The 26,092-nt window shown below is 41.2% G+C and overlaps 1 protein-coding gene across 1 annotated transcript in view; it reads right to left on the bottom strand.

Moving 5' to 3' along the window:
- Positions 1-26,092, bottom strand: part of CFAP47 (cilia and flagella associated protein 47) — a 680,893-nt gene that overhangs the window by 358,018 nt on the left and 296,783 nt on the right. Inside the window, exons 42-44 of the mRNA XM_050936444.1 lie at positions 22,060-22,205; positions 14,938-15,046; positions 9,063-9,289 (exon numbers count right to left, since the gene is read on the bottom strand). Coding sequence (XP_050792401.1) covers positions 9,063-9,289; positions 14,938-15,046; positions 22,060-22,205 — 482 coding nt within the window. The remainder of the gene's footprint in view (positions 1-9,062; positions 9,290-14,937; positions 15,047-22,059; positions 22,206-26,092) is intronic.

Raw genomic sequence — 26,092 nt, 5'->3', positions numbered from 1 at the left:
TTCTCATGCTGCTCAGAAACAAATTGTAACTCTTCAAAGCTTTTCAAGGAAGGTAAGAAAGGAAAAAGAAAATATACTAGAACAATAACATGTTTTTTCAATTGCTACTCCAAACTAGAAACTTCTGGAATTTTTTCACGAAGTCTTCAGAATTGCTGAACAATACAAAGAACAAGGAAAGTCCAATAAAGTGACAAACATTTCTTGTGGAGAGAGGAGGAGTTTGTATACTGCTTTATAAGTAATCAATTAAAACTGAGATAAAGTGATATTTTCAAGATACTTCACTGAGGTTTATAAACCAGAGGGAGTGCAAGGAATTTTCAGGACAAAAACATTCTTCCTTTTGGTAAAAGGCATTTCTGGATTTCTGATCAACACAATATTAATGAGTAACTAGCTTGAATTAAATGTATGCATACAACCATCATACCAAAAAACTAAACTTGACAGACTATAGTAGCATCACAGTATTACTTTAATGGTTTAATACATTCAATTACTCAAAAGTAGCATGCCCTATCAAATATTACGGTATCTCTACCGTACTGCCATGGTCAGCAGTTAGAAACTAGTTCAGCAAATACCAATGTCAGAAAGTAAACATACTTCAAAACTAGTCCTTGTTATGTACCTAAGCTTAAAAATTTGTTCATCACCATCCCTCTCTTGCCATTCTCTAAATTACACAAGTTTATGGTATACGGAAACCACTGCTAAGCCACATGTGGCAAGAGGCATCCAGCCTGTCTTTTCTACTGCTTCAGATATTCAGCTGTGTGTGAAGGACACGTGTGTATCCCCAGTTGCTACTGCTTTTAAATAATGTCCCATTGCGCCAAGACACATGCTTCCCAACAGTGGGACTCTGTAGACGGAATTCATAAAAGAGAATTTGAATTTAAATTTGATCCTTTTATTAAAATTCAACAGTTGAAACAAATCATTCATCTGATAGTAGCAATAATCTATTCCAACTAGCCTGTCCCAGGGCAGAAGTGGTATTATTTTTAAATCAGTGAGACAGCTTGGAATAAGATTTCTCATCTTTATTGTTTATGATAGGAGTCACAGAACTGAACAAATAAATTCATCTGTTTATTCTGTATCCAAACCTATGAGGTATTTGGATAACAAATTGGCAGCCATAGCTTGGACGCTTTTGGTATCAGATGATAGTCCAACATTTTGCTGCAGTCAGAAGTTCAATATAATTCGAGAAACCCAAGTAAATTTAGTAATAATATAATTATTTGGTAGCAAATTTTTCAGTGGAAACACTGAACATATAGAAATAAATTGTGCGGATCTTGAAGAAATTATCATGATTTTCATAAGCATTTAAGTATTTTGGGGGTCCATGCTCACATTTCTCCTCTATTTTTAAAATATGAGAAAAATATAGCTGTCATGGCTCTGACATGAGATATGAAATGGTCAAACTTCATTAAAGGTGGTAAACATTTTGACTGTCATAACTAGATCAATATAATCTTTTTTTTTTTTAAAAGGCTAATACTTCTTGATTTAAAGTACAGTCGTATTCAGGAAAAAAAAACCTACATAAAAGGTGTGACAGATGTTGCAAGACCCTGCAATATCTTTGGGTGAACATATTATATTAAGTTTGTAAATGGTTTATGTACCATTGTTAGCCAAGGACTATATGCAACTCCAGGAGGGAGAAGTTTACCACAACTCCTCCAGGAACTAAAAACTGTGGGGGCGGATTAAGGATAGTTGCTGAAACTGTAAACAACTCCAAATAGGTATCAGAGACCAAGGGACAAAGAAGACACTTTTAATATAAAAGGCTGAGTTTAAACAAACTCAAGGCCTTCTTTTGATTCAGCAAACAGATAGGATTTTCTGCCCAAGGGGCCAAGGGATCCCAATCCTTGTGGCAGGGTTGGAAAGACCTTGACTTACTTGGGCCCCATAAGACCGATGGGTGATCTCTGATAAGCTTTTAGGATACACAAAGGAACTTTTTTTTATATGTTTACTCTGTAATGTTTCATCTTAAGTATAAATATATTTTGCTAGGGCCTTTGCAATGATGTATTGGTAACTAGGTGTAGCCCCTGGAGAAAGGTTAGTCACAGATGTTGGACCCAGTCAGACCTGTTGGGGAAATCACAGTGAAGCACAGAGGGACTGCAAGCCTAAGCCTGCAGTCTCGAGAGACAGATTGATGCAAATCTCTGCCCAAGAGAGGAGACACTAGGAAACCTGAAACTTTTAGGGGCGGGGAGGAGGACGACAAAGGAGTGGTTAACACTGAAAGGGTGACAAAATGTACCTTGTTATTCAACAGATCTGTTCCCTTTGTATGTATTCTAAATTTTATCTGCTTATTTAGCAATAAACACAAATGTTTACTAATTTTTACTCCAGTTATCACTGGACAGCCAATACAACTGTAACAGAGCGAGGCACATTTTATTCTGGCACATGCATCAACGTAACTGTTAATGATGTTCCAAAATGTGAAAAATGTGAAAATGTGAAATTTTTATTACTGGTGAAGAACATAATTGACTTTCAGTTTCCAGGGTGAGTCTGCAGTATGAGCAGATAGAAAAATAGGCTTTGTTACAAGCATCAAACTTCATTAATTTATTAATATTCTCTGGCGATTAGCCACCCTTGTCATTCTGAATTTTTCTGTTTTGCAGCCCATCCTGTTTGCTCCCCAAGTATCCCATCCCCCTTTTCTGTGCATTGTAGACTCTTCTGCTACAGGTGACTGAGGCAGTGTGGGAACTTCCCTGGAACTAACTGTCTCAATGATGATTTTCAAATCTCATTTTAACTCTGTTTTTTTCCTTCCAGCCTATGACTTCTAACCACTCTAATTTTTTTTGTGCTCAAAGATTCTCCGAAATGAGGACATTGTATCCTCTTTGACTGTATGTAACCCTTCTGCCCCTCTGAGTTGGCAGCAACAAGGGCCGGGTTCAGTATCCAGGGGTTCCGTTCCAGTAACACAATGCATAACCGGCTCGAGCCCCCACCCAGTGACCTGGGACACTCACATACCACACCCCCCTGGGTGCCTCTAGGAGGCAATACTTTCCCTCTCGCAAGCACGGAGTCTGAGTGTAGCAAAATCTTTTTAATAAAGGAAGGAATCAGTGCGGCATCCCATTGGAGAAACACCACAAACAGGGTTATAACACAAACCATAAACAAAAACCCACCTCCAAGTACGTTTGGCACTGTCCTTTTTCCCCTTAGGGTTTTAAGTCCAATCACCCCAAAGTCCAACAACCCAAAAGTCTCTGGTCAATGCCACCCCAGAGTTCAAGAGTTTATCTGTAGAGGTCCCTCCCCCCAGCCTGGGTAGAAAGGGGCACCTTATGTGGTCCGGGGCCAACTGCCCTGCCTCTCCATGGGTTCTGCTTCCGCCTTCTCCACGAACTGCTCCGCTTTACCAGCCGCTCCACTCTGCTCCTCCAGCCGTCCTCAGAAACTGCTCCGCTCCACCAGCTGCTCTGCTCCATGAGCTGCTCCAGTTCTCTCTGCAAACTGCTCAACTCCGCTCGCTCTGTGGGCCGCTCCACCCGTCCCACAGCTACTCCGCTCTGCTGCCACCAGCTGTCCCGTGATCCGCTCCAGCCGTCCCCACAACTGCTCCACTCCGCCAGCTGCTCTGTTCCACAGTGTAGCTTCAGGCTCCCCCACTAGTTAGCACAGTACTCAGTGCTCTCAGCTCAGTAATTTCAGCTCTTTAGTGATTTCAACTCTTAGTGATCTCAGCTCTTAGTAGGGGAGCCCCAGTGCTTGTGCACCATTAGCCCAAGGTGAGTTCAGCTCAGTAACCTGTATTTAGATTCTTGAGGGAATAAAAAAATCAACTCTGACATTCCACAGTGGAGAGAGAAGGGGGTGGAACTGGTGCTTCTGGCTCCACAAGGAGACTGCACCACCAGGCACAGATACCTGTCCCCAGCCTCTCTCAATTCACTGGGTTTTGGAACCCATGTCCCTTGTCTAGCAAGTACCACTCAACTGAGGTTGAGTCATTTCTGTCACAAAGCAGTCCCACAGCTCGGCAGCATGGGATGGGGTAGGCGTGCCTATGCAAATACACTCTTTGAAATTCTTTCTACCAGATGTCAGGGTAGAGCTCATCCTGACTCTGCTTACATGTATATCAACAGATGCTGCCTGAATGATGTATTAAAATCTATATAGTTTATTTGTGATTTTGTGTATAGCCTGCAATTAACTATGAAAAATTCTAGGATCCTTTTCTATAAAAGACTGTGTGTGTGCGTGTGGTGTATGTACACACACACACACACACACACACACACACACACACACACACACACACACACACCACCCTTTCACTTTGATAGAAGTAAAACACTGAGCAGTGAGACAAAAAAAGATTATGGGCCTAATTATGATCTCATTTCTAAAAAATGCAACTGAGACCAGAATTTGACCCAAGATGTTTTCTGTTATTGTTGTTTAAAACGTACTGTTTAAAATGCACCAAATCCTAGGTACTTCCCTCTTAGAGTCACATGATTGGGGGCGAGTTGGTGAGAGAAGAGCCATGGTCAGAGCCAAGCATCTGTAACAGAGGACTCCCACAATGTTCTGGGTCAGGGTAGCAGAGCAGTGGTGAGGCTGGATAAAGACCAAGATAGAACCCCTTGTTCATCTCCCCTAGATCAGAACTCCAGCAGAGTGTAAATGCTCACCCGCACCATCCCAAGGCACCAGGTCACAATAACCCAGCATCTCCAAGAGAAAGAGCTGAAAGCCCCCAGGAGCAGAGACTCCAGCACAACAGAAGCTGGAGGATGGGAGAGCCTCAGCTGGATCCCCAACATTACTTCACTCAACTAGGATTTAATCAGGCATTGGGTCCCAAGAACCCTTTCCACACAGTTATATGGGGTAGGAGGCGGACAGGCAGGTGCTTCTTAAGGTTGAGACAGTCACTGGGGACAGAGGGTAGCAATGAAGATCCAGACAGGGAAGGGACCATGTTGGGGCCCACCGGCATTTCCAGACCTACACAGCTCCCAGAACCAGTGGTGACAGCAGAGTACATTTTATATTATGGATTCTGGACATTTTGTACTGTTTGTTGATTTTCTGATCCTCCTTCCCCCCACTTCCTCCACTCATCGCAATCGCTTCTCTGGCAGCCTTCCCAACCTGCCCTGCTCCACTCTATTCTTTCCTCTCTCTTCAGTGTTCACCTTCCCTTTCCTTTTCTCCTATTATCTTTGTTTATATAACACCCCCCACCACCATTTCCCCCTCACTCGCCATTAATAAAAACACATTCACATAATGGTCATCACCTCGATCATTTATCTGTATGTTATATCCCTTTCCTCCCACCCATTTTTTGTTTCTGTGTTCGTTAGATCCCAAGCTCTCAAGGATTAGGGACTGTCTCTTCCAATACATTGTTTGTACACTGCCTGACACAATGTTGTGCCAGTCCTGATTTAGAGCCTTTGGGCAGGAGCACAATGGAATAAGTAAATAATCACAGTTTCACTGGAGAGCGCTACAGATGCATTATTCATCTCACAAACACAATTTCCAGGGACTTGCATAAATTGCCTTTGTATGACAAGAAGAAATAATTACCAGGAGAATTTTTAGCAAAGTGGTCCAAAAATAGAGGGGACATTCAGCCATCTATGCATAAGGGCTACGGTCACATACAGAAATGAACCTGCATTTTTTCTTTGACTCCCAAGGACAAGTTCTTCAGTTACAACTCTGCTCCTTAACAGAATTACAAAATAAAAGGCAAACAAGCATTACTAAGAATAAAGAACTACATCATTTTGGTTTTAGAGGTATCAAAGTAGGGATGGCAAGCAATAATAATGTAGATAGCACCTTTCCTTCTGTTCGTATGTGTAATTGGATCTGCAGCAAAAGCTTCTTTACTTATGCACTAATCTACAAAAATCTTTCTAAAGGACATCAAAAATCGATATAAATTTGCTAAACTACAGATTTTTTAGGCATTTCTGACATCAAACCAGAATGTAGCCCTTGAGCTTCAGACTAAATTGTAAAACATAACTACTCACAAGCTTCTTCAATAAACTCTTCCATAATTTCTACACTACGGACTGTTTTTATGTGACCAATATATGTGAATTTAGACAGACTTTAGTATGATCGCTTTTCGGAGATTAAACTTTACATTGGTTTACCAAATGCATAAATATATTGGTTTTAATCTATTAAATAAATCTCTTCTGCATCAATCAAAGCTAAGCTCCGTGATATTTCTCTTGAAGTAAAATTTGACAAAAGAACATTTCCAATGCAAGGAAAAGGGCTCTCTCTGCAGATTATATTCACTTCATGCTTTTTTATTATTGATTTTCAAATATGACATTTCAAATATTTTGACACCTCACCATTAAATATTCATACCTAATCTTGACTCTCATTAACCACCCTAAGCTTCAAATCATATTAGGACTCTCATTAGGTTTTAGCATGACTACTGGTACAAGACACTATACTTACTCCCACTATTCCCAGGCCTGTTTAAATCCAGAGCTAATGCTCCAGTACAGCAGATTCTTTGTACAGTAAAAGATACAGAATCATTATGTATGAAACACTCAAAAAATGTCACCCCAGAAACTTATTAGCTAGCATCCTAGAGGAAGAAACTTATGGCTAGATACCACGGATGTATATCATGCTCCCCAACATAAATCAGAGTTCTACAGCATTAGGATTTCACCCCATGGTGAAGAACACGATGTAAATGGATGTATAAAGTGTAGATTACTGTTATTTTATATATATATATATTAATTTTCAATATTAGTGTTTAAAAGAAAACTTCATAAAGTGAGAGACACAGAGACTGGACAATATCTTTGGGGACCTATGAGTAGGAGTTGTCTTTGTACCCCACTCACCACAATCCATACATTCACACACACACAACAGCATAACAGTTTCATTTTCTTTACTACTATATGGTATTCTTCTCACTTCTTTTTCTTTCAGTAACCACAGTTATTGTTCATAAGACTATTTCCACTAATGTATACTGTACCTTAATGCTCTCAAACACAGGGGAGCAGACTACAATTCCTGAACCAATGTTTAACCTATTGAATTAGATATTACGTAAAAGGCAGGCCCTTCAGCCTCATTAAGACTGCTTTGCACAGTTCTGGCAGCACAAAGGAATGTTACAGCCAATTTAACTGCTAAATAGAGGATTTCCCTTGTATAGGGGAATCCTCTAGCGGCAGAAGGCTGCTTTAGCAACCTCTGTACTATCCTCTACCACAGAGCATTGGGTATGGCTACAAGGCTGGCATAACAAAGAGCTGCCCAGGGATCTACCTAATGGTTAGATGGCTCCAAGATCCTGAGGGAGCTAAAATATGCAGCCCAGGGCCTGGATCATGATTGATATACAGTTACATTTTATTTTCATAATGGAAATATACTTGTATGTTCAGTGATATTGCAGATATTCTGGATTTATTCACAAACTAAAATTTCACTTTAAAAAAAATTAACATAACATATTCTCTAGCCGTCTTTACAAGTTTAGTAACACTACTGCAATAGAAATAATCAAATTCCTGATGAAATGTCTCTAAATAATAGATTGATAGATTCCAAGACCAGAAGGGACCATTGTGATCATCTAGTCTAACCTCCTACATAACACAGGCCACGGAGCTTCCCCAAAATAATTCTTAGAGCAAATCTTTTAGAAAAGCATCCAGTCTTGATTTGCACATTGTCAGTGATTGAGAATCCACCACAGCCCTTGTTAAATTGTTCCAACGGTTAATCGCTCTCACTGTTACAAATATATGCCTTAGTTCCAGTATTAATTTGTCTACTTTCAGCTTTCCACTATTGGATCCTGTTATACCTTTTTCTGTTAAAGTGAAGAGCCCATTATCAATATTCGTTCCCTGTGTAGGTACTTACAGACTGTAATCAAGTCATCCCACAGGGTATGTCTACACTACCTGCCGGATTGGCGGGTAGTGATCCATCTATTGGGGATCGATGTATCGTGTCTTGTCTAGACGTGATACATCGATCCCCAAACGCGCTCCCCATCGACTCCAGAACTCCTCCAGGTTGAGAGGCAGAAGCAGAGTCGATGGGGGAGCAACGGCCATAGATCCCGCGCCGCGAGGACGCAAAGTCAGTCAATCTAAGTCGATCTAAGATACGTCGACTTCATCTACACTATTCTCATAGCTGAAGTTGCGTATCTTAGATCGATTCCCACACCCACCCCGCCCAGTGTAGACCAGGCCTTAACTTTCTCAATGTTAAGGTAAGTAGGATTGAACTCCTTGAGTCTACCACAATAAAGCTAGAAGAGCTAAATGACACTTCACTGCTTATAAGATTTTACTTTTTCAAAAATGCTATGATGTTCTTGCTAAGATATCAGTACACAACTATGAGAAAAACACTGGGCATGTCTAAGTTATTAATGGATAAATGCAATTTAATAACATTTAGGGTGCAAGGAGGTCACAGAGTCTCTTGACAGCATATCTGTACTACCTGCTTAGCATATGTTCCTTGTTTCTTATCAACCCTTTTTGAATATGCTTATGGTTAAACAGTAGCTCATGGTAATGGAGCAAAGAAAAGAGGATACAAATACTAATAATTAGATCTATTACATGGAATATGGAAACTTTTACAGTCACGTTTTCAGAGAAGACTCACACAGCACAGACTAAATGAACTGATGTCACTTGTTTTTGAGGAGTTTGGTTTTTTGTTTTTTTCAAAAACATTCAAAATACTGCGATGCCTTAGAGAACAAACAAAATAGTGTGTGTGTGTGTGTGTGTGTGTGTGTGTGTGTGTGTGTGTGTGTGTGTGTGTGGGTGTGGGTGTGTGTGTGTGTGAGAGAGACAGAGAGAGACAGAGAGAGAGAGAGAGAGACATAACTTCTTTATGTATTTAATGATACTTTCTGAAATTTAACAAACCCAATCTCACAAATAAAGAGAAGCTATGTAATATTCTGCTAGATTTACTGTATTTTTTACCTCAATTCTGGACAACCCTAAGGCTGCAATTGCAACTCGAACACTGCTGCTCTCCAGTGTTCCTGTGACCTTTCTTCGCTTGTGTTCGAGAGCTGACATCTGCTGCTGTGCCGCAATGGCCAGAGCCTTCTCCCTAGCTTCATTAATCAATGGGATCTTCAGCTTTTCTTCAAGAATATCAGTGAGACCGCATTTCAAACACAGAACTGGCTGCACCACACTGTGACCTGCAATAAACAAAGCCATTTGTCAGCTGCTATTACAACTGTATGCCTTTTTTATTCAGTAGCCCAGAACACAAGCAAAAATATCACATTGAACTCGGAAGGTACTGAATTTAACAACGTAAGCTTTGCTATAATATTTTGAGTTTTAGACTAATTATAACTTACAATCAGAAGAAGGACTGAAAACACAGACTGAAATCCAAATGGAAAGGTCCTATTCATAATCAACAAAATGGTATATTTTAACTAATTTTCTGTTCAGCTAATTACATTTATGGGAGGCATAATTATCAGCAATTACTGAAGCTTTCATACTTCCCTTGTCACTGGGGTGTCAGAGGTCCTTACAAATTATAAAGTAAACCACAGTGAATATATATATATTTCTACCTCTCCTTCCCAATCAGTATTGTTCCGATCACTCTCCTCCCATTTATTCATAAGTGTTGTTCTGATGGGAAGGTTAGGTCAAAGTGATAAGATTATGATATGAAGGGAGTAAAATTTGTGGTGGTTTCAGTATCTTCTGAAGGTGAATTCCACAGCTGTCTGTTAGTTACTGAGATCTCTCTCTCTCTCTCTCTCTCTCTCTATCTCACAGACACACACACACACCCCTCCCTCTCTACTCCTGTGGAACATATCTATAGTGGGAAGACATTTTGGAGAGTACAGCAATACATTTATTTATATTATCCTGGCACCCAAAGCCCCCAGCTAAAATTGGGGCCTTTCTGTGGTAGCACAGTACAAACACACTGTAAGGGACAATCCCCTTACCCCAAAGGGTTTACAATCTAACTAGGTAAGACAACCAGAAAGGGAGTTTTATCCTCATTTGACAGAGGAAGTGAGACACAACAAGATTAAATAACTTGTCCAAGGTCACAGAGGAACTCTAGGCTAGAGCTGGGAATGGAACCCAGATCTCTGGTATCCCATTCCAGGTTTTATACACAAGGCCACTCATGGGCTGTGCTGGTTGGCTCGAGGCCTCATAGAAGAGTGGGTTTTATGGTTGACATGTGCCTCTTCACTGCTGTTCTGGCTTCACCTAAGTTTCATCACCACAATGAACAGCAGAGGCAGGAACAGCTCCTGATGGAACACTTATTGAAATGCCCTGCTGTCTGGGTTAACGCACGATCAATAATCTTATTGAAAGGAATGAAAGACAAGCAGCAGGAGGAATTGAGCTGCTGGGAAGAAGAATGGAGGAAAGTCTTGTAGTCTCACAGAAATGCATATCACAGAGTCACTCATTAGAGTGCTCAGCTTAAAGTGTTTTAGCATTTGCATGCCACCTGTGAATCTGTACTTCAAGTTTCAACCTGATGTGCTTTAAAATGGCTGAGGCATAAACTCTTCAAATGCATCATTCTGAATTGAATAACTCACAAGTTATTAACATGGCAGGAACTGGCGCTGGGCAGAAAATACCAGTAAAAGCCTAGAGCTCCCTATAAATGTTGTACTTTACTGCTATCATAATGACATCATCATTCTGAAACTCAGCACTCCCTGGCTACAGATGGGTCAGTTTGAGGGGCTACAAAGTGCTAAATCTTTTAAATCTTATGGCCGACCTGGAACAACGCTTCCTCAGATCTCGTCCACTCACGCCCCTTCTCTACCTACGCTACATTGATGACATCTTCATCATCTGGACCCATGGGAAGGAGACTCTGGAAAAATTCCACCATGATTTCAACAGCTTCCACTCCACCATCAACCTCAGCCTGGACCAATCTACACGGGAGGTCCACTTTCTTGACACCACGGTGCAAATAAGTGATGGTCACATTAACACCACCCTATATCGAAAACCTACCGACCGCTATGCCTACCTTCATGCCTCCAGCTTCCATCCCGGACACATCACACGATCCATTGTCTACAGCCAAGCACTGAGGTACAACCGCATCTGCTCTAACCCCTCAGACAGAGACCAACACCTACAAAATCTCCACCAAGCATTCTCAAAACTACAATACCCGCACGAGGAAATAAGGAAACAGATCAACAGAGCCAGACGTGTACTCAGAAGCCTCCTACTGCAAGACAAACCCAAGAAAGAAACCAACAGGACTCCACTGGCCATCACATACAGCCCCCAGCTAAAACCCCTCCAACGCATCATCAAGGATCTATAACCCATCCTGGACAATGATCCGACACTTTCACAGGCCTTGGGTGGCAGGCCAGTCCTTGCCCACAGACAACCTGCCAACCTGAAACATATTCTCACCAGTAACTGCACACTGCACCATAATAACTCTAGCTCAGGAACCAATCCATGCAACAAACCTCGATGCCAACTCTGCCCACATATCTACACCAGCGACACCATCACAGGACCTAACCAGATCAGCCACACCATCACTGGTTCATTCACCTGCACATCCACCAATGTAATATACGCCATCATATGCCAGCAATGCCCCTCTGCTATGTACATCGGCCAAACTGGACAGTCTCTACGGAAAAGGATAAATGGACACAAATCAGACATTAGGAATGGCAATATACAAAAACCTGTAGGAGAGCACTTCAACCTCCCTGGCCACACTATAGCAGACCTTAAGGTGGCCATCCTGCAGCAAAAAAACTTCAGGACCAGACTTCAAAGAGAAACTGCTGAGCTTCAGTTCATCTGCAAATTTGACACCATCAGCTCAGGATTGAACAAAGACTGTGAATGGCTTGCCAACTACAGAACCAGTTTCTCCACTCTTGGTTTTCACACCTCAACTACTAGAACAGGGCCTCATCCTCCCTGATTGAACTGACCTCGTTATCTCTAGCTTGCTTGCTAGCATATATCTACCTGCCCCTGGATATTTCCACCACATGCATCTGAAGAAGTGGGTATTCACCCATGAAAGCTCATGCTCCAAAACGTCCGTTAGTCTATAAGGTGCCACAGGATTCTTTGCTGCTTTTACAAATATTTTAAAAAGTACCTAATAGGAACACAGTCATTGATACTGTAACGTCTGACATGACTTTCCCCTTATTTTTCACCATTGGTTTCAATTTTTATATATTATGGTAGCGAATATGACTGGCATTTATTTAGAGATAGTGAGTGGAAGAGCAAATTCTTTAGATAACTTGCCCAGAGGAAAGAAGGTCTCTGCATAGCTCCTGTAAGCCATCAAGTTCATAGAGTGTGAAGAGGTCTTGAATTACCTACGGCTGTATGTGTTGTAGAACAAGGAGTGGTGATGATTAACACACTTCCAAAAGCAGCACAGAAATATACTCCTCACTATAATTAGAGGGCAATATCTCAGGAGTTTACAGCCCAAACTGCTGATTTTTCCTCACAAAAAATTGAATAGGTTTAAATAACTATGTATTTTAAAGAGAGATAGGCCCAAAGCAATGGTTTAGAGATGGTTAAATACAGATGGTTAATTTCATCTTTCCTAAACTGATGTAATAAATGCTATATTTATCTTTGATTGTATTGCATTTAAAGGTGTCCTGTCTCCCATAGTCTCTTGGAGGCACATTATCCACATGAGAAATAGTCCCGTACTGACAGAGCTGTTCAGACCTCATTAAATGGCCATGCAAGAGTGTGTCTGAATCACAACCCATGAAAGAAAGGTCAATTCCCAAATAACTGTCATCGCTTCAGATAATTTGCTGTGTGGACCTATATTCAGTGAACGAAGAGCTATAGAGACAATTACTTAAAGAATTACAGATTCTAAGTAAATACCTTTCCTTCTCTGACTATTGCCATCATAGATTCCCAGCCCATTACAATCAGAAACAACTCCTGAAGGAGGTGGATTTGGATAATACTAATTGAACAAAGTTGCAGGATTGCTCTCCAGAAGCTAGATCCAGAAGCTAAATTAAGGGTGTAATGAAATATCAAGGAAGTAATGCTGTATAAATGTAGGTAAGGACTTGTTTAGACGGTGCATAAGTGCGCAACAGCTGGAGTGTAAATTCCAGTGTACACCAGCATGTCATTAAACTAACTGTCCATGAAGACCCTACTGGTGCTCACTGAAGTTCCCTAGTGCTAGCTGACATAGTATTGTTTGACTATGTTAACATGCCCTAGGAAACTTTTAGTGCACACCAACAGGGTCCTCACAGGCCAGTTAGTGAGAGACCTATTGGTGCACACTAGAATTTGCACTACAGTTGATACACAACAATACACCATGTAGAGAAGCCATAAGGAACTCACAGCAGGAGCGTTACATATTTCTTTGACTGAGATATTTCTGAGACATGCGGAGACATTTTGGCTCTACAGTAGTTCATCGTTCTCCAAGAAATACAGGTTGCAGATTACACATCAGGACATCATCAATGTGTATACAAAGTGCCAATATTTCATATCTAGGAAAGTTCTAAGACAAGCAAGAGATGCTTGTACTGGTTCAAGTAGTGTCAAACTACTGCTGCAGTACTACAAGATTGAGACATCTTGGAAAGTAGCGTGTAGCGAGGCGCCCTGGCTCCCAGCTACACCTGAGAGGGCCGAGCCATTGCAACAGCCAACGTGGGCGGAGCCACCGCCGCCCATCCTCACCCCCCGGAAGTCAAGGGGTGGGACAGCAAGTATAAAAGCCCAGCCCCGGCGCTCACTTGGAGGCCGGCTGCCGAAGAGAACAGACACGGGTGGCCGAGCTCCCCATGCCCGGTATCCTGAGAAGCTGCCTGAGCTTCCCCGTGCCTGGTATCCTGAGGAACCCATGGTCTGGGACCCACCAGAAGATGCCGGCAAGACACAGGTACCCAGGGACGGGGGAGGTTGGAAGTGGCCCAGGGTAGCTGACCCTGGTTTGGCTCCCGGAGAGCCTGAACCCATGTCAGTGTGTTGTGGTCAGGATCCCCACAGACAGCAGCGAGTCTTGGCCGCTGCTAGGGCCCCAGGCTGGAATGCAGTGGAGTGGGAGGGCCTGCGGTCCCCCTGCCACCCTTCCAAGGGTGGCAGACTCCCTCTCTCGCTGGCCTCAGGAGGCCTTTCTATTGGGCTCATAGACTATTTGTTTGCTCAGCCCCTGCTGAAGGGTCTGAGCTCTGAACTGCTTATTGCCCCACCCTGACCCAGGGCCTGGGCTTATAGGGACTATTTGTTCGCTCAACCCCTGCTGAAGGGTCTGAGCTCTGAACTGCTTATTGCTCCACCCTGACGCAGGGCCTGGGCTTATAGACTATTTGTGTGTGCAACCCTTGCTGAAGGGCCTGGACCCTGACCTATCTGCCGTCAGTAGCGAGGCACCCTGGTGCCCAGCTGCACCTGAGAGGGTCGAGCCCCAACGCCGGACGTCTACATAGGTATAGAAAAATATTGATATGGCCAAGCTGAAAATTTACTCAAGTTTACTTGCAGAGACATACCAGGTTAGGAGGTTTGCAAGCCACCTCTAATTTGAAAAATGTCTGAGCAGCAAAAAACAAAACAAAACAAAACAAAACCAATCTATACTATATGACTAAGGGAATAATTTTAGATCATGTTTGTTTTGCAATGTCTTTCTAAGGCTTGTTCCATTGTAAAATGGCTTATCTTTCATACTATATTTATTTTCCTTACCCTAAGTGCCAGAGAGCTCAACGCATTAGAAAGGATGATGTTTTCCCAAATAAATTTTTCCTCCTTTCATTTACTCTACCTTTTAAAGTACTGCTAATGCGCAGAACATTTGGACTATCCATCGGAAGCAAGCCTGAAGGCAAAGGTATGCCACATGTTCCCTCTACCAGGTAAACAAATTCTCCAACCTGAAACACAGGAGCATATGCATTTCAATTCAGAGAGCAATTCATGCAGAACAAATTATAAACCATTAAAACAAACAAAAGAAAAACTATTCTAGTAATACAGAAGATCTGACTTATATAAGTGGTTCATATATTTTGAAGAGCCTTTATTTTAAAACTGTTTTTTTAAAGAAGAAAATGAACATATTACAAAAAACCCTATAAGTAACTGTAAGGGTGAAAATTAAACTTGCAAAATCAAATAATTTCAGAATCAAAGTTTCTATAGTGTTAGGGGACTGGAGAGCCCCCATACAGACTGCACCCTTAGACGCTCCTGTGTTCCCTGGTGAGGCACATTTATGCTTCTTGTTTGGAATGTTATGTTAGTATGTTTCACGTTTTCCAGTAGTAAGGGGAGCCATGGTTGAGCATGTCTCGGTACATGCACAGCCTAGAGCAGAGATAGCAATTATTTTTTGTTAAGGTCCAAACTTCTTTCTCAAGGTCCAGGTCCAGACTCAAGAGAAAATAATAAAAAAACAACAATAATGATGATAATAAGTAAATAAAAAGATTTCAGGGTCTGTTCAAAAGAGTCTGGTGGTCTAGATTTGGCCTGCAGTTCACCTATTGACTACTGCTAGCCTAGAGTATATATGTGTGTGAACAGCTTCTCTGTGTGGTGGAGTGGTGACAGATTCTAGACAGAGGACCACCCAGCAAGTAAAGAGATTTGATTTACTTGCTGTAATTCTAGCCTGGGATCACATATTTAGATCCTGTTGTAATTTTCAATAAATTGTTAAAACTACCTAGTCTCTCTGAAATTTGACTGCATTGCTCTGGGAGATGGACAATTCATAACAATAGTTCAGTTCTTTTTAACTCATCCCACTACAATTAAATGCCTGAGCTAGGATACCATGAGCCACAAATGAGGGAGTTAAGTTAAGTAACTAATCTGATTTCTAGAGTTATGCCAAAATCACTGATGACAACACTGCACAAACAAGAAAGTAAACAGAGATGTCATCTAGGGAGAAATAAAGGGGCAATAAGTTTTACCAAAATGGAAAGGACATATTCACTGATAAACAAATGGTATTTCAAACTGTTGAGAAGGCGTAATAAAGAATAAATACAATAAAATGCATGTTAAACTACTTGTGTACAGTATCCTAGACTGTAGGGACTAGATACAAAAAAACAAACAAAAAGAATGGTTCGAGGTGGTGTAATATTACACCTCCAAGCAACAATACATTCCATGTATCAGAGGGGTAGCCGTGTTAGTCTGGATCTGTAAAAGCAGCAAAGAATCCTGTGGCACCTTATAGACTAACAGACCTGTTGCTGAGGAGAATTCACATCAGCAGAGAGCAGGCAATGTTACCCTCAGAATTTCTGCTTTGGGGGTAGCTTACTTCCACCAAAGTTCCATACAGTAGGAATCTATAAATACATTCCTCCTGTTTTAGTGACCTCTCCTTACTCCCCCACCTCCTTAAGCTAACATCACCCATTTCTTTGGACTGCCCTGGCCTTTAGTGGCCATGCATGCCAGCAAAAGGAGTATGTAGTCATCTCATATGGCCATTGTCAATCACTAACAAATTATTTGCCACTACAGGCCTACACCAAGGTTTATACAAGCAAAATCTGTGCGAATCTGCTTAGGAATGGTATGGTTCAGGTTGGCTGTTTACTCCTGGCAGGCAGCAATGAAAAAAAGACTTATTTAGGTCAGTTGGTCCATCCCTCCGCTGCAAATGTTTCCTGCAGAATGGGCTAAGTGACCTAAAATAAGTCTGTTTTTCATTTTACCTTTACTCACTGCTTTGCAGGAGATTTTTTTCACTTTAGAGCTAAAAATATAGCGTTTTCTAACTTAGTAAAAAGAGAATTATTCAAATTCCATGGCATTTATCTCCCTCTCCTTGGTTTAAGAGCTCAAACACTTCTTTCTTGAGGGGAGTAAAACCCATGGCAAAACTTGTGTACCACCCACAAATTAATTACCACCCTGGGGAACCAATTTAAACAGAAATTATTCCCTTTCGAGACAATATTATGGCTCCATAAGGTCCCTATAAAAGCTCTTGGCATACACAACTAGTTTTATAAAAGTACCAGTTGCTAATGCACCATCCTCTTATCATTTTTTTCTGTCAATTATACCAACATACTTATGTTTAAAAAGAAGCTTTCTCAATTCAAAACTTGGTTTGACAAGATCTGACAGTGTTGATTTCCAAGATCTGTAAGGCCAATTTTCTTTTTGCTCAGGTTTTTCCTGATGTTGCAGAACGGTCAGGAGGAATCTTGTTTATGGTGTTTTGAGAAGTTTAGGGAATAGTCTAAATTTTTGAGTGCTTAATTTTGTAGCCTTAATTTTTTTTTTAAGTTTTTGTATGAAAATTTCCAAGATTTTAAAGAAAAATTCCATCCTGTGGAACAATATTGACAGCTATTTGGTGACAGTAGAGGAATGCTGGAAACCAAGAATACTGATGTCTTTTCCTGACTTCTGGACAGGAATGTGATCTAGAGCTCACAGTCAGCCTTGTCATGCATATAGATTTGGCATATTTAATCCCCTCATCAAATCTCAAATCCTTGCTTCAAAGCACGGAGATGCTAAATTTCTTTTTAAAAAATGGTTGGGAAAAAATAGTTCTGAAAAAACTGTTTCTGTCTAGCTTCACACTCAGTAATGGTTGCATGTATTTTGCTGAAACTTTACCAAAAAAAAAAAAAATAGCACAAGGCAGAGAGAAAGCATGAAAACTTCAACCCAAATGGTTAAAATTTGGCAGTTATAAAGCAACTGGGAACATGGGTTTATAATGGTACATTTGGTAACACAACAAGCTGTGTCTTTAAGTGCTACATCTTCTCAAACAAAAAACAGTAAATGGAAGGTGATTGATGGAGGAAACAATAGATAATCACTGAGTTCCTATTCATTTCCTGTGGCAGCGAGAAGGAAATTAGTGGCAGTTGGGACTGAGCCCTTCATATATGCTTGGCCGGGAGACACAAAATGTAAGTAGGGTATGCACACAGTAATGAACATTACTATTCCTACATTCTGAGCCTGCACACCTGAAGTGAGCACACCACCTACTGTGGGGACCCTGCAAGAACTCTAAAGGGAGTACAGTTAAAGCAAATTTTCTGTGTTTCATCAAGACAATCTAATTCTGTTCACAATCTTTTGGAAATACCAGTTGATGATTTCCAAGAGAATTTAAAGCTCTACATGAAAGAAGTCTTTAAATTGCACAGGAAGGGGGAAAGAGAGTGAATCTTCTCACTCCACAAGATATTTAGGCAGAAAAGGCCTGGACTTTCTAATCACTACACTTTTACAACTATAACTTTATAATGATTATTACTTGCTTAAATAAAGAGTTGGCATGTGAACCAACCCCCAGAAATGAAGATCTAGTACTAAAGGCCGCCTCATCAATTCACTGTGTCAGGCAATACATTTTTTTCCCCACAATGCCTCGTGAAAAAAAAATCTACATTAATATCTGAAGGACATGTCAGAGCTTCAATTTTTCTTCTAAATAGCAAGAGGAATATTAAAAATTAATCACTTAAGTTTTTAAAAAGTGTTGTTATAAATAAGTTAAACTTTCATTGTCATTTCAAAAGACCACTACAGTGCCAATAGAGAGGTAAACAAAGAGGCATTTTCACAGTTAAAAAAGCAGCATGCCTAGCTGGTCCAATGGCTGTGGTAGCATATGAGAGGAAAGACGGATTCCGAAACAAGCTAGACTCTTGCTACTGGGTCTTGTTCAACATGAAAGCATCAAAGATGTGATGATAGACAGCAACTGCAGGCAGACTTTGGTGAGAATTCTTCCTCTAGAGAATAGTCACCACTGTAATAACTGATGCCTGTTATGGAGATGAGTATAAGGTAAGTAATAGAGTGGCCACGAATGAGGTGACTGAGTAAGACTAGGTGGAGCAGAGTTCACCTAGGTATACGTCACCTAAATGAAGACACTTGATCTTTACATGACTTCTCTTAAAATTATGGTTTATTAATGATCAAATGGAGCGATTATAATATTGCAAGCCTGTGTCAATAAGCACCCCTGTGTTCACACCCTACCAGCTACTGTAGTAATCTTTGTGCAAAATATGTTTCTTGAAGTATCATTTGAAAACCAATAACTCATTGATCATTAATATTCTAGTGTGATGTATGTACGTATTGTGTATTAGGAGTTATGAATATATGCTGGAATTATGATAAAGAGTGTGTAAACCAGGTAGATCAGGGAGTTGTTAAACAAATCTGTCTTAGACAAAGGAAAGTGTATTTGATTCTCTGACCAGACCCACAATCAGACAAAGACAATAAAGTTGCATATTTACATGCGAGTAGAAACAGGACTATCAAGACAGCAGGGGGAGGCAATGGCAAGAAACAGAACAATTTGCATTTCAGCAAACACAAGTGGGGGAAGAAAGACCATGCAGCTTCCTTCATCACCAGACTCCATGTGGAGTCTCCTCACAGCTTAAATAATCTTTGCTTTGAAGTGTAAAGCATTTCAAAGGTTTACTGGTCTACAAAGCCAAAGGATCTAAACCTGGAGTGATAAGCAATTGAATCAACTGATTGTATACAATATTACTGTATTATAAGAGTGTACAGAGTGATGTCTTTTCTGAAAGCTAAAGACACACTGGTGATTAATAGCATTGTGAAACGTATGCATTAACGCTAGGTGAGGAATTATGGATACTCATTGATTTGGTAGATATTAGAAGGGAGGATGGAGACAATTTTAGCAACTGCATCTTGGATGGATTGAAGGAAAATAAAGAGGCCAGGACCCGGAAAGCTAGAGAAAAGGAAAAGTAATAAAAATGAGAAATGACCAGCTGGTAGACAAGACTGTTAGCTATTAGAACAGAAATGTTTGGATTTTCCACATGTAGAGAAAAAAGTGACAAGGGTTGTAAACAGTATAGGTATGTGGGGAGAAGGGACAGACGAAAACGATCTTCATGGTACAGCTCGAGTGATGGGGAGGATGGTGGTGTTATTTACAGCAATGGAGTAAGGTGGAAGTGGAGAAGATTTGGGATGAAAAGTACCTTGGTTTCAACAATGGTGAGTTTGAGCTAGTCATAAAATAATAATATAAAGTGAGCACCGTACACTTTGTATTCTGTCAAGTATCAGAGGGGTAGCCGTGTTAGTCTGGATATGTAAAAGCAGCGAAGAGTCTGGTGGCACCTTATACACTGGTGAATGAACCGGTGATGGTGTGGCACTTTGTTGGATGCATGTAGTGGAAATTTCCAGGGGCAGGTATATATATGCTAGCAAGCAAGCTAGAGATAATGAGGTCAGTTCAATCATAAGATGCACAATTGTTTATAAAAGCAGCAAAGAATCCTGTGGCACCTTATAGACTAACAGACGTTTTGGAGCATGAGCTTTCGTGGGTGAATACCCACTTCTTCAGATGCATGTGGTGGAAATTTCCAGGGGCAGTATATATATGCTAGCAAGCAAGCTAGAGATAACAAGGTCAGTTCAATCAGGGAGGATGAGGCCCTCTTCTAGCAGCTGAGGTGTGAAAACCAAGAGTGGAGAAACTGGTTTTGTAGTTGGCAAGCCATTCACAGTCTGTTTAATCCTGAGCTGATGGTGTCAAATTTGCAGATGAATTGAAGCTCAGCAATTTCTCTTTGAAGTCTGGTCCTGAAAGTTTTTTTGCTGCAGGATGGCCACCTTAAGATCTGCTATTGTGTGGCCACGGAGGTTGAAGTGTTCTCCTACAGGTTTTTGTATATTGCCATTCCTAATATCTGATTTGTGTCCATTTATCCTTTTCCGTAGAGACTGTCCAGTTTGGCCAATGTACATAGCAGAGGGGCATTGCTGGCATATGATGGCATATATTACATTGGTGGACGTGCTGGTGAATGAACCGGTGATGGTGTGGCTGATCTGATTAGGCCACACAGCACTGTGTGCGACTTTGGCACATGCAGGGTTTGGCTTCTGACCAGTGGCCCGGGCTGGAGCGTCTTGGGCTTTCACGGGGTGCCAGCCCAGCCATAGGCAGTGGGGGAAGAAAGGAGTCTGCCGGCCAAGCTGTTCTCTGCACAACACTAGGAGCAGGACGCACCCTGCTATGGAGGTAGGGGGTGAGATATGGAAGAGCAGGGGGCTGGAGGGGGTGAAGGGGCAAAACAGGAATTGGACAGCGAGAGGGGGACAGAGAGAGTCTGAAACAGCACGCAGCGGAGGCTGTGCTGACGGACCAGCAGGGGGAGTGGCCGGCCATGCAGCTTTGCCTCGCCACCAGCCTTGCACAACCATCCCCATCATCAGCCACTGCATCCTCTACTCATCACTGGTGGGTGGGCGGCTGGCGAGCAGAGTTCCGGCCACCAGTACTGATGGGGGTTGTCAGAAAATATGGGACAATTTGCCCGTTTTTAAGAAAAAGTTGGGACACCTGCATGAGGGCTTAAATATGGGACTGTCCCTTAAAAACGGGACAGTTGGTCACCCTACTTCTCATAAACCAAACAGACATCAACTGGTGATAAACTTTGTGTCGCTACTCATCTAAAAAACGTAAACCAATGACCTACAGATGAAATGAGGTATATCCTGTCAATGTCCAACTCCCATAGCTTTCCACCCCACTCAGAAATAAAATGTTAATATACTGAAAAACATTCTACCATTAATGTCAAAATAAATAGCTAAATATTCAAGACTCAATGCCTAAACTGCAGCCACAAAATATTACGTACACTAGCAAACACATATTCATGAATATAACTTGTAATTTTTACCCACAACAGCATATGTACAACTCTCAATTTTGTACACGTTACCCATTTTGCACAAACTGAGGCATGCACTTGGTAAGCACAGCTTAGGTGCAAAGTTTTACAAATGTTGTCGTAACTGTTATATATGTTATTAACAATGTTACGATATAAAGACATTGACAGAACACACTTCCTATTCTTACCAGGTCATCGACCAGAATGATGGTGCAATAGCGCTTTTCCAGATTAAAAGGAAGAAAGTAAAGATCCAGGTTTGCAGAACTTCTCCCTTCTAAGTACAGTGTGCACATTGGACTGAAGAACTCTTGTAGGTGATTGAATCGATTAACTGCCAAAACATGAATTAAGGGTTGTTTATACACAGTAACAAAGCTGGTAAAGGCTAAAGTAGCTGTTCCAATACAAAAACATAGCAAGCTATAATAGCATGCCCTAGGAACTAGTATTTAAGGCACTCTCAAATCACAAAAACAGTAACACTGCATGCTATACAAAAGTTACATTAACAAATTATGTTCATTCATTCCTTTCATACTTGCCAAGCCTATGCATACAAATGCATACACACCTTTTTAGTTGCACAGCCGAGAAAGAGCAAGACTATGTTGGATAAACTATCACTCTATATTCACAAAAAATAAAATCTTCTGAGATGTACAGTAGATATGTAAATTACTCCTGCTAGAGACAAGGGTACTGCTTTATACTTTTTTAAATTAATATGAATGTTCCCTCAGTGAGACTAGCTGCATGACAATATGAAACTGGGAAATCCTCAAGCACGCACAGAAATTAAAATGTGCATGTTTGCTTTTGACGGACAGCATTTTAAGTATGTTGAAGACTATAATGACAACATACAATACACAATGTAATATGTAAAAATTGTTGCATTTTCAAAATATAACACAAATGATTAGATGGTCTTTCAATACTTGACACAAATGAAGCTCTTTCCCCAGCTAGCAATGATTTCATTAATCAGGTCTAGAACACTCAATTCATGCTCCATTCTGATTGTTTTCCTTATTCCTGTTTCACAATGGCAATATTTATAGTATATTCAGTGCTCTTCAGGTGGTTCAAGTATTTTAAATGATCACCTGAAAAGAATTTTTAAAAATTCAGACTAGGATGTCAACAAGACTGTTTTGGATATCTGTCATATTTCATATTTCAGACTTGGTGACATATGAGCTCAACAACTACAAAAGACTGAACTTAATCATTTCCTCCATGAGACAATCCCTTATATGCTGGATGTGAGGGGTGAATTGGACACAGCCAAGTACCCTTAAAGTCTCGTTAGCCCAGAAAATTTAAACATTTAACATGCTGATCTGATGCACACATTCTGGACATAAAGAATGCGTAAAGTCCAATTTTCATTCAAGCTTAGCCACCTCAGTCCTCCAAGGTGATGAACTGATTAGAGGCCAGATGTGAAAATGGAGTCAAAATAAAGAGGTCAGAGATAGCACTGATACACATGGTGACAGCTCATTTAGGAACAAATCAGTATTGAAAGCTGACTTCTAGAAAAAAATGGCTGATGCAAGAAACCAGAATCAAATAGGAACCACACACACACCACTTTTTTCCCATAATAACAATGCAAATAAAACAAACAATCTCACTATCCTAAAGTACATGGCCATCCTTAGGATTTATGGGGCCCTATGCAGTATTATTAAACTGGTGTCCCTATGCCCGACGGCAGCCCAGCCTTGCAGCCCAGGGTGGTGGGGAGGGGTGAGGCAGCAAGGGATACCAGCCTGCTTCACGGTGGCAGAGAGTCACAGTTCCCTGCAGAGACCTCCGTACCCTCTCCCTCATGCAGAACATGCAGTGCCAACACATTCAGCTCTGTGAATAGGGCCCCTGCCTAAGGACACTGCAGTGTGCGCTGGGTGTGTGGGAGCCAACCTGCTGTCATGGGCGAAGGGTGAAGCTGCTGCTTGGGGTGGCTAGCTCCCCAGCCCACCTCTTCTGCCTGTGGTCCTGCCCATACTCCATCTTTGCTCCACCCCAGGCCCTGCCCCACTCTGCCGAGGCCTCACTCTCTCCCCACTGCCTCCCTTCTCTCTCCCTCCCCCATTCTGCTCACCCCCTCCCAGCCAAATCCATGAACCCAAATGAAGCAAACGACATTTGGAAAAAAAAACCCCACTCTTCTGCAATTTCTTTCTAAAGAAAATGGAGCATGTTTTCCACTGCATGCCAGATGGTGAAGACTGGACATGCAGAAGGTACCTAATTAAAAGCACTAAACTTGGGAATAAAAAATGTCAGTCGCAGGTTTTTTGATATGCCCTGAAGTTTGTCAGAGATTTATTTGCAAAAACTTTGCAGTAAGGGCGAATCAGCTGTCTTGCTGAATACAACATTAAATATTATGGAATACATGATGCAGCTCTACTCTGTTTTACATTTTCTTAATCAGTATTTCTAAGCTGATTTTATATTTTAAATGTACTCTTAAACCTTCATAAAGTAATCATTCCAGATTACTACATATTTAACTCACTGAAACAAAGACATTATTTTAAATTAATCAGTCACAGAGATTTAGTAAATAGACATGTTTATGAAATTTCACAACTTTAAAAAATGTTTCCAAAGATTTTAGGCATAACAAAGGATTTTATATCTTACTAGGTACTGATTTTGCTGGAGGGTTCTCTTAAAACTATTTCATAAGATAGTCAGAAGTAAAGAAACGGAAACTCGTTTGTCCAGCTACCTGGAAGGAAAGAGGTGTTCTCCCTTTAAGGGCTCTCTTCGGGGGGGGGGGGGAGGGAAGGGAGCAGAGAGAAAGAGATGGACAGAAAGGACAGGAAGACTTTGGAAGCAAGTTTTTTTACTATACTAATTAAAATTAAAATGTGTATTTTAGATAAGGGTGGTCTTTTGAAGGATTTATTTAAAAAACTATGTCTGAAGACCCAAGCATTTAAGGCTAAAGATGATTGTTCATCTAAAAATCTATACAAGGAGTTTTTAGAGATGTGATTTTATAATCTTCACCAACTCACTAATGAAATATTTTTAAAGCAAATTTGAAACCAACGTCCTGTAGACTAACATGTTCTGAGTAAATATTACAGTAATGCACAACTGTTTTTGCCAGTAAAGTCAGAAACTGACAGTATATACCCGGGGGTTGGCAAATGCCTGTTGAATGGCTTCATTAACAGTCAACCTTGTGCTAATAGGTCTGGCAGGTTGGAAGGCTTTTTCACTTTTAAGTTACTAGATCCCCTCCAGAGTAAAAGTCACCAGGCTGCAGCAGCTAGCTGCGGGTCAGAACAGGGATAGGAAGATCTGGGAGAGTGGACACTAAGAATCATAAAACCATAGACTCATAGACTTTAAGGTTAGAAGGGACCATAATGATCATCTGGTCTGACCTCCTGCATAATGCAGGCCACAGAATCTCACCCACCCACTCCTGTATCAAACTTGTGTCTGAGCCACTGAAGTCCTCAAATCATGGTTTAAAGACTTCAAGGTGCAGAGAATCTTCCAGCAAGTGACCAGTGCCCCACACTGCAGAGGAAGGAGAAAACCCCCCAGGGCTTCTGCCAATCTGCCCTGGAGGAAAATTCCTTCCTGACCCCAAATATGGCAATCAGCTAAACCCTGAGCACGTGGGCAAGACTCACCAGCCAGACACCCAGGAAAGAATCCACTGTAGTAACTCAGATCCCATCCCATCTAACATACCATCACAAGCCACTGGGCCTATTTACCGCTAGTAGTCAAAGATGAATTAATTGCCAAAATTAGGCTATCCCATTATACCATCCCCTCCATAAACTTATCAAGCTTAGTCTTGAAGCCAGATATGTCTTTTGCCCCCACTACTCCCCTTGGAAGGCTGTTCTAGAACTGTACTCCTCTGATGGTTAGAAACCTTCATCTAATTTCAAGTCTAAACTTCCTGATAGCCAGCTTATATCCATTTATTCTTGTGTCCACATTGGTACGGAGCTTAAATAACTCCTCTCCCTCCCTGGTATTTATTCCTCTGATATATTTATAGAGAGCAATCATATCTCCCCTCAGCCTTCTTTTGGTTAGGCTAAACAAGCCAAGTTCTTTGAGTCTCCTTTCATATGACAGGTTATCCATTCCTCAGATCATCCTAGTAGCCCTTCTCTGAACCTGTTCCAGTTTGAATTCATCGTTCTTAAACATGGGAGACCAGAACTG

This window comes from Gopherus flavomarginatus, chromosome 1 (genome assembly GCF_025201925.1).
Source record: "Gopherus flavomarginatus isolate rGopFla2 chromosome 1, rGopFla2.mat.asm, whole genome shotgun sequence".
In the NCBI taxonomy this organism is placed as follows: Eukaryota; Metazoa; Chordata; order Testudines; family Testudinidae; genus Gopherus; species Gopherus flavomarginatus.
This window is presented reverse-complemented; position numbering and strand designations above follow the sequence as displayed.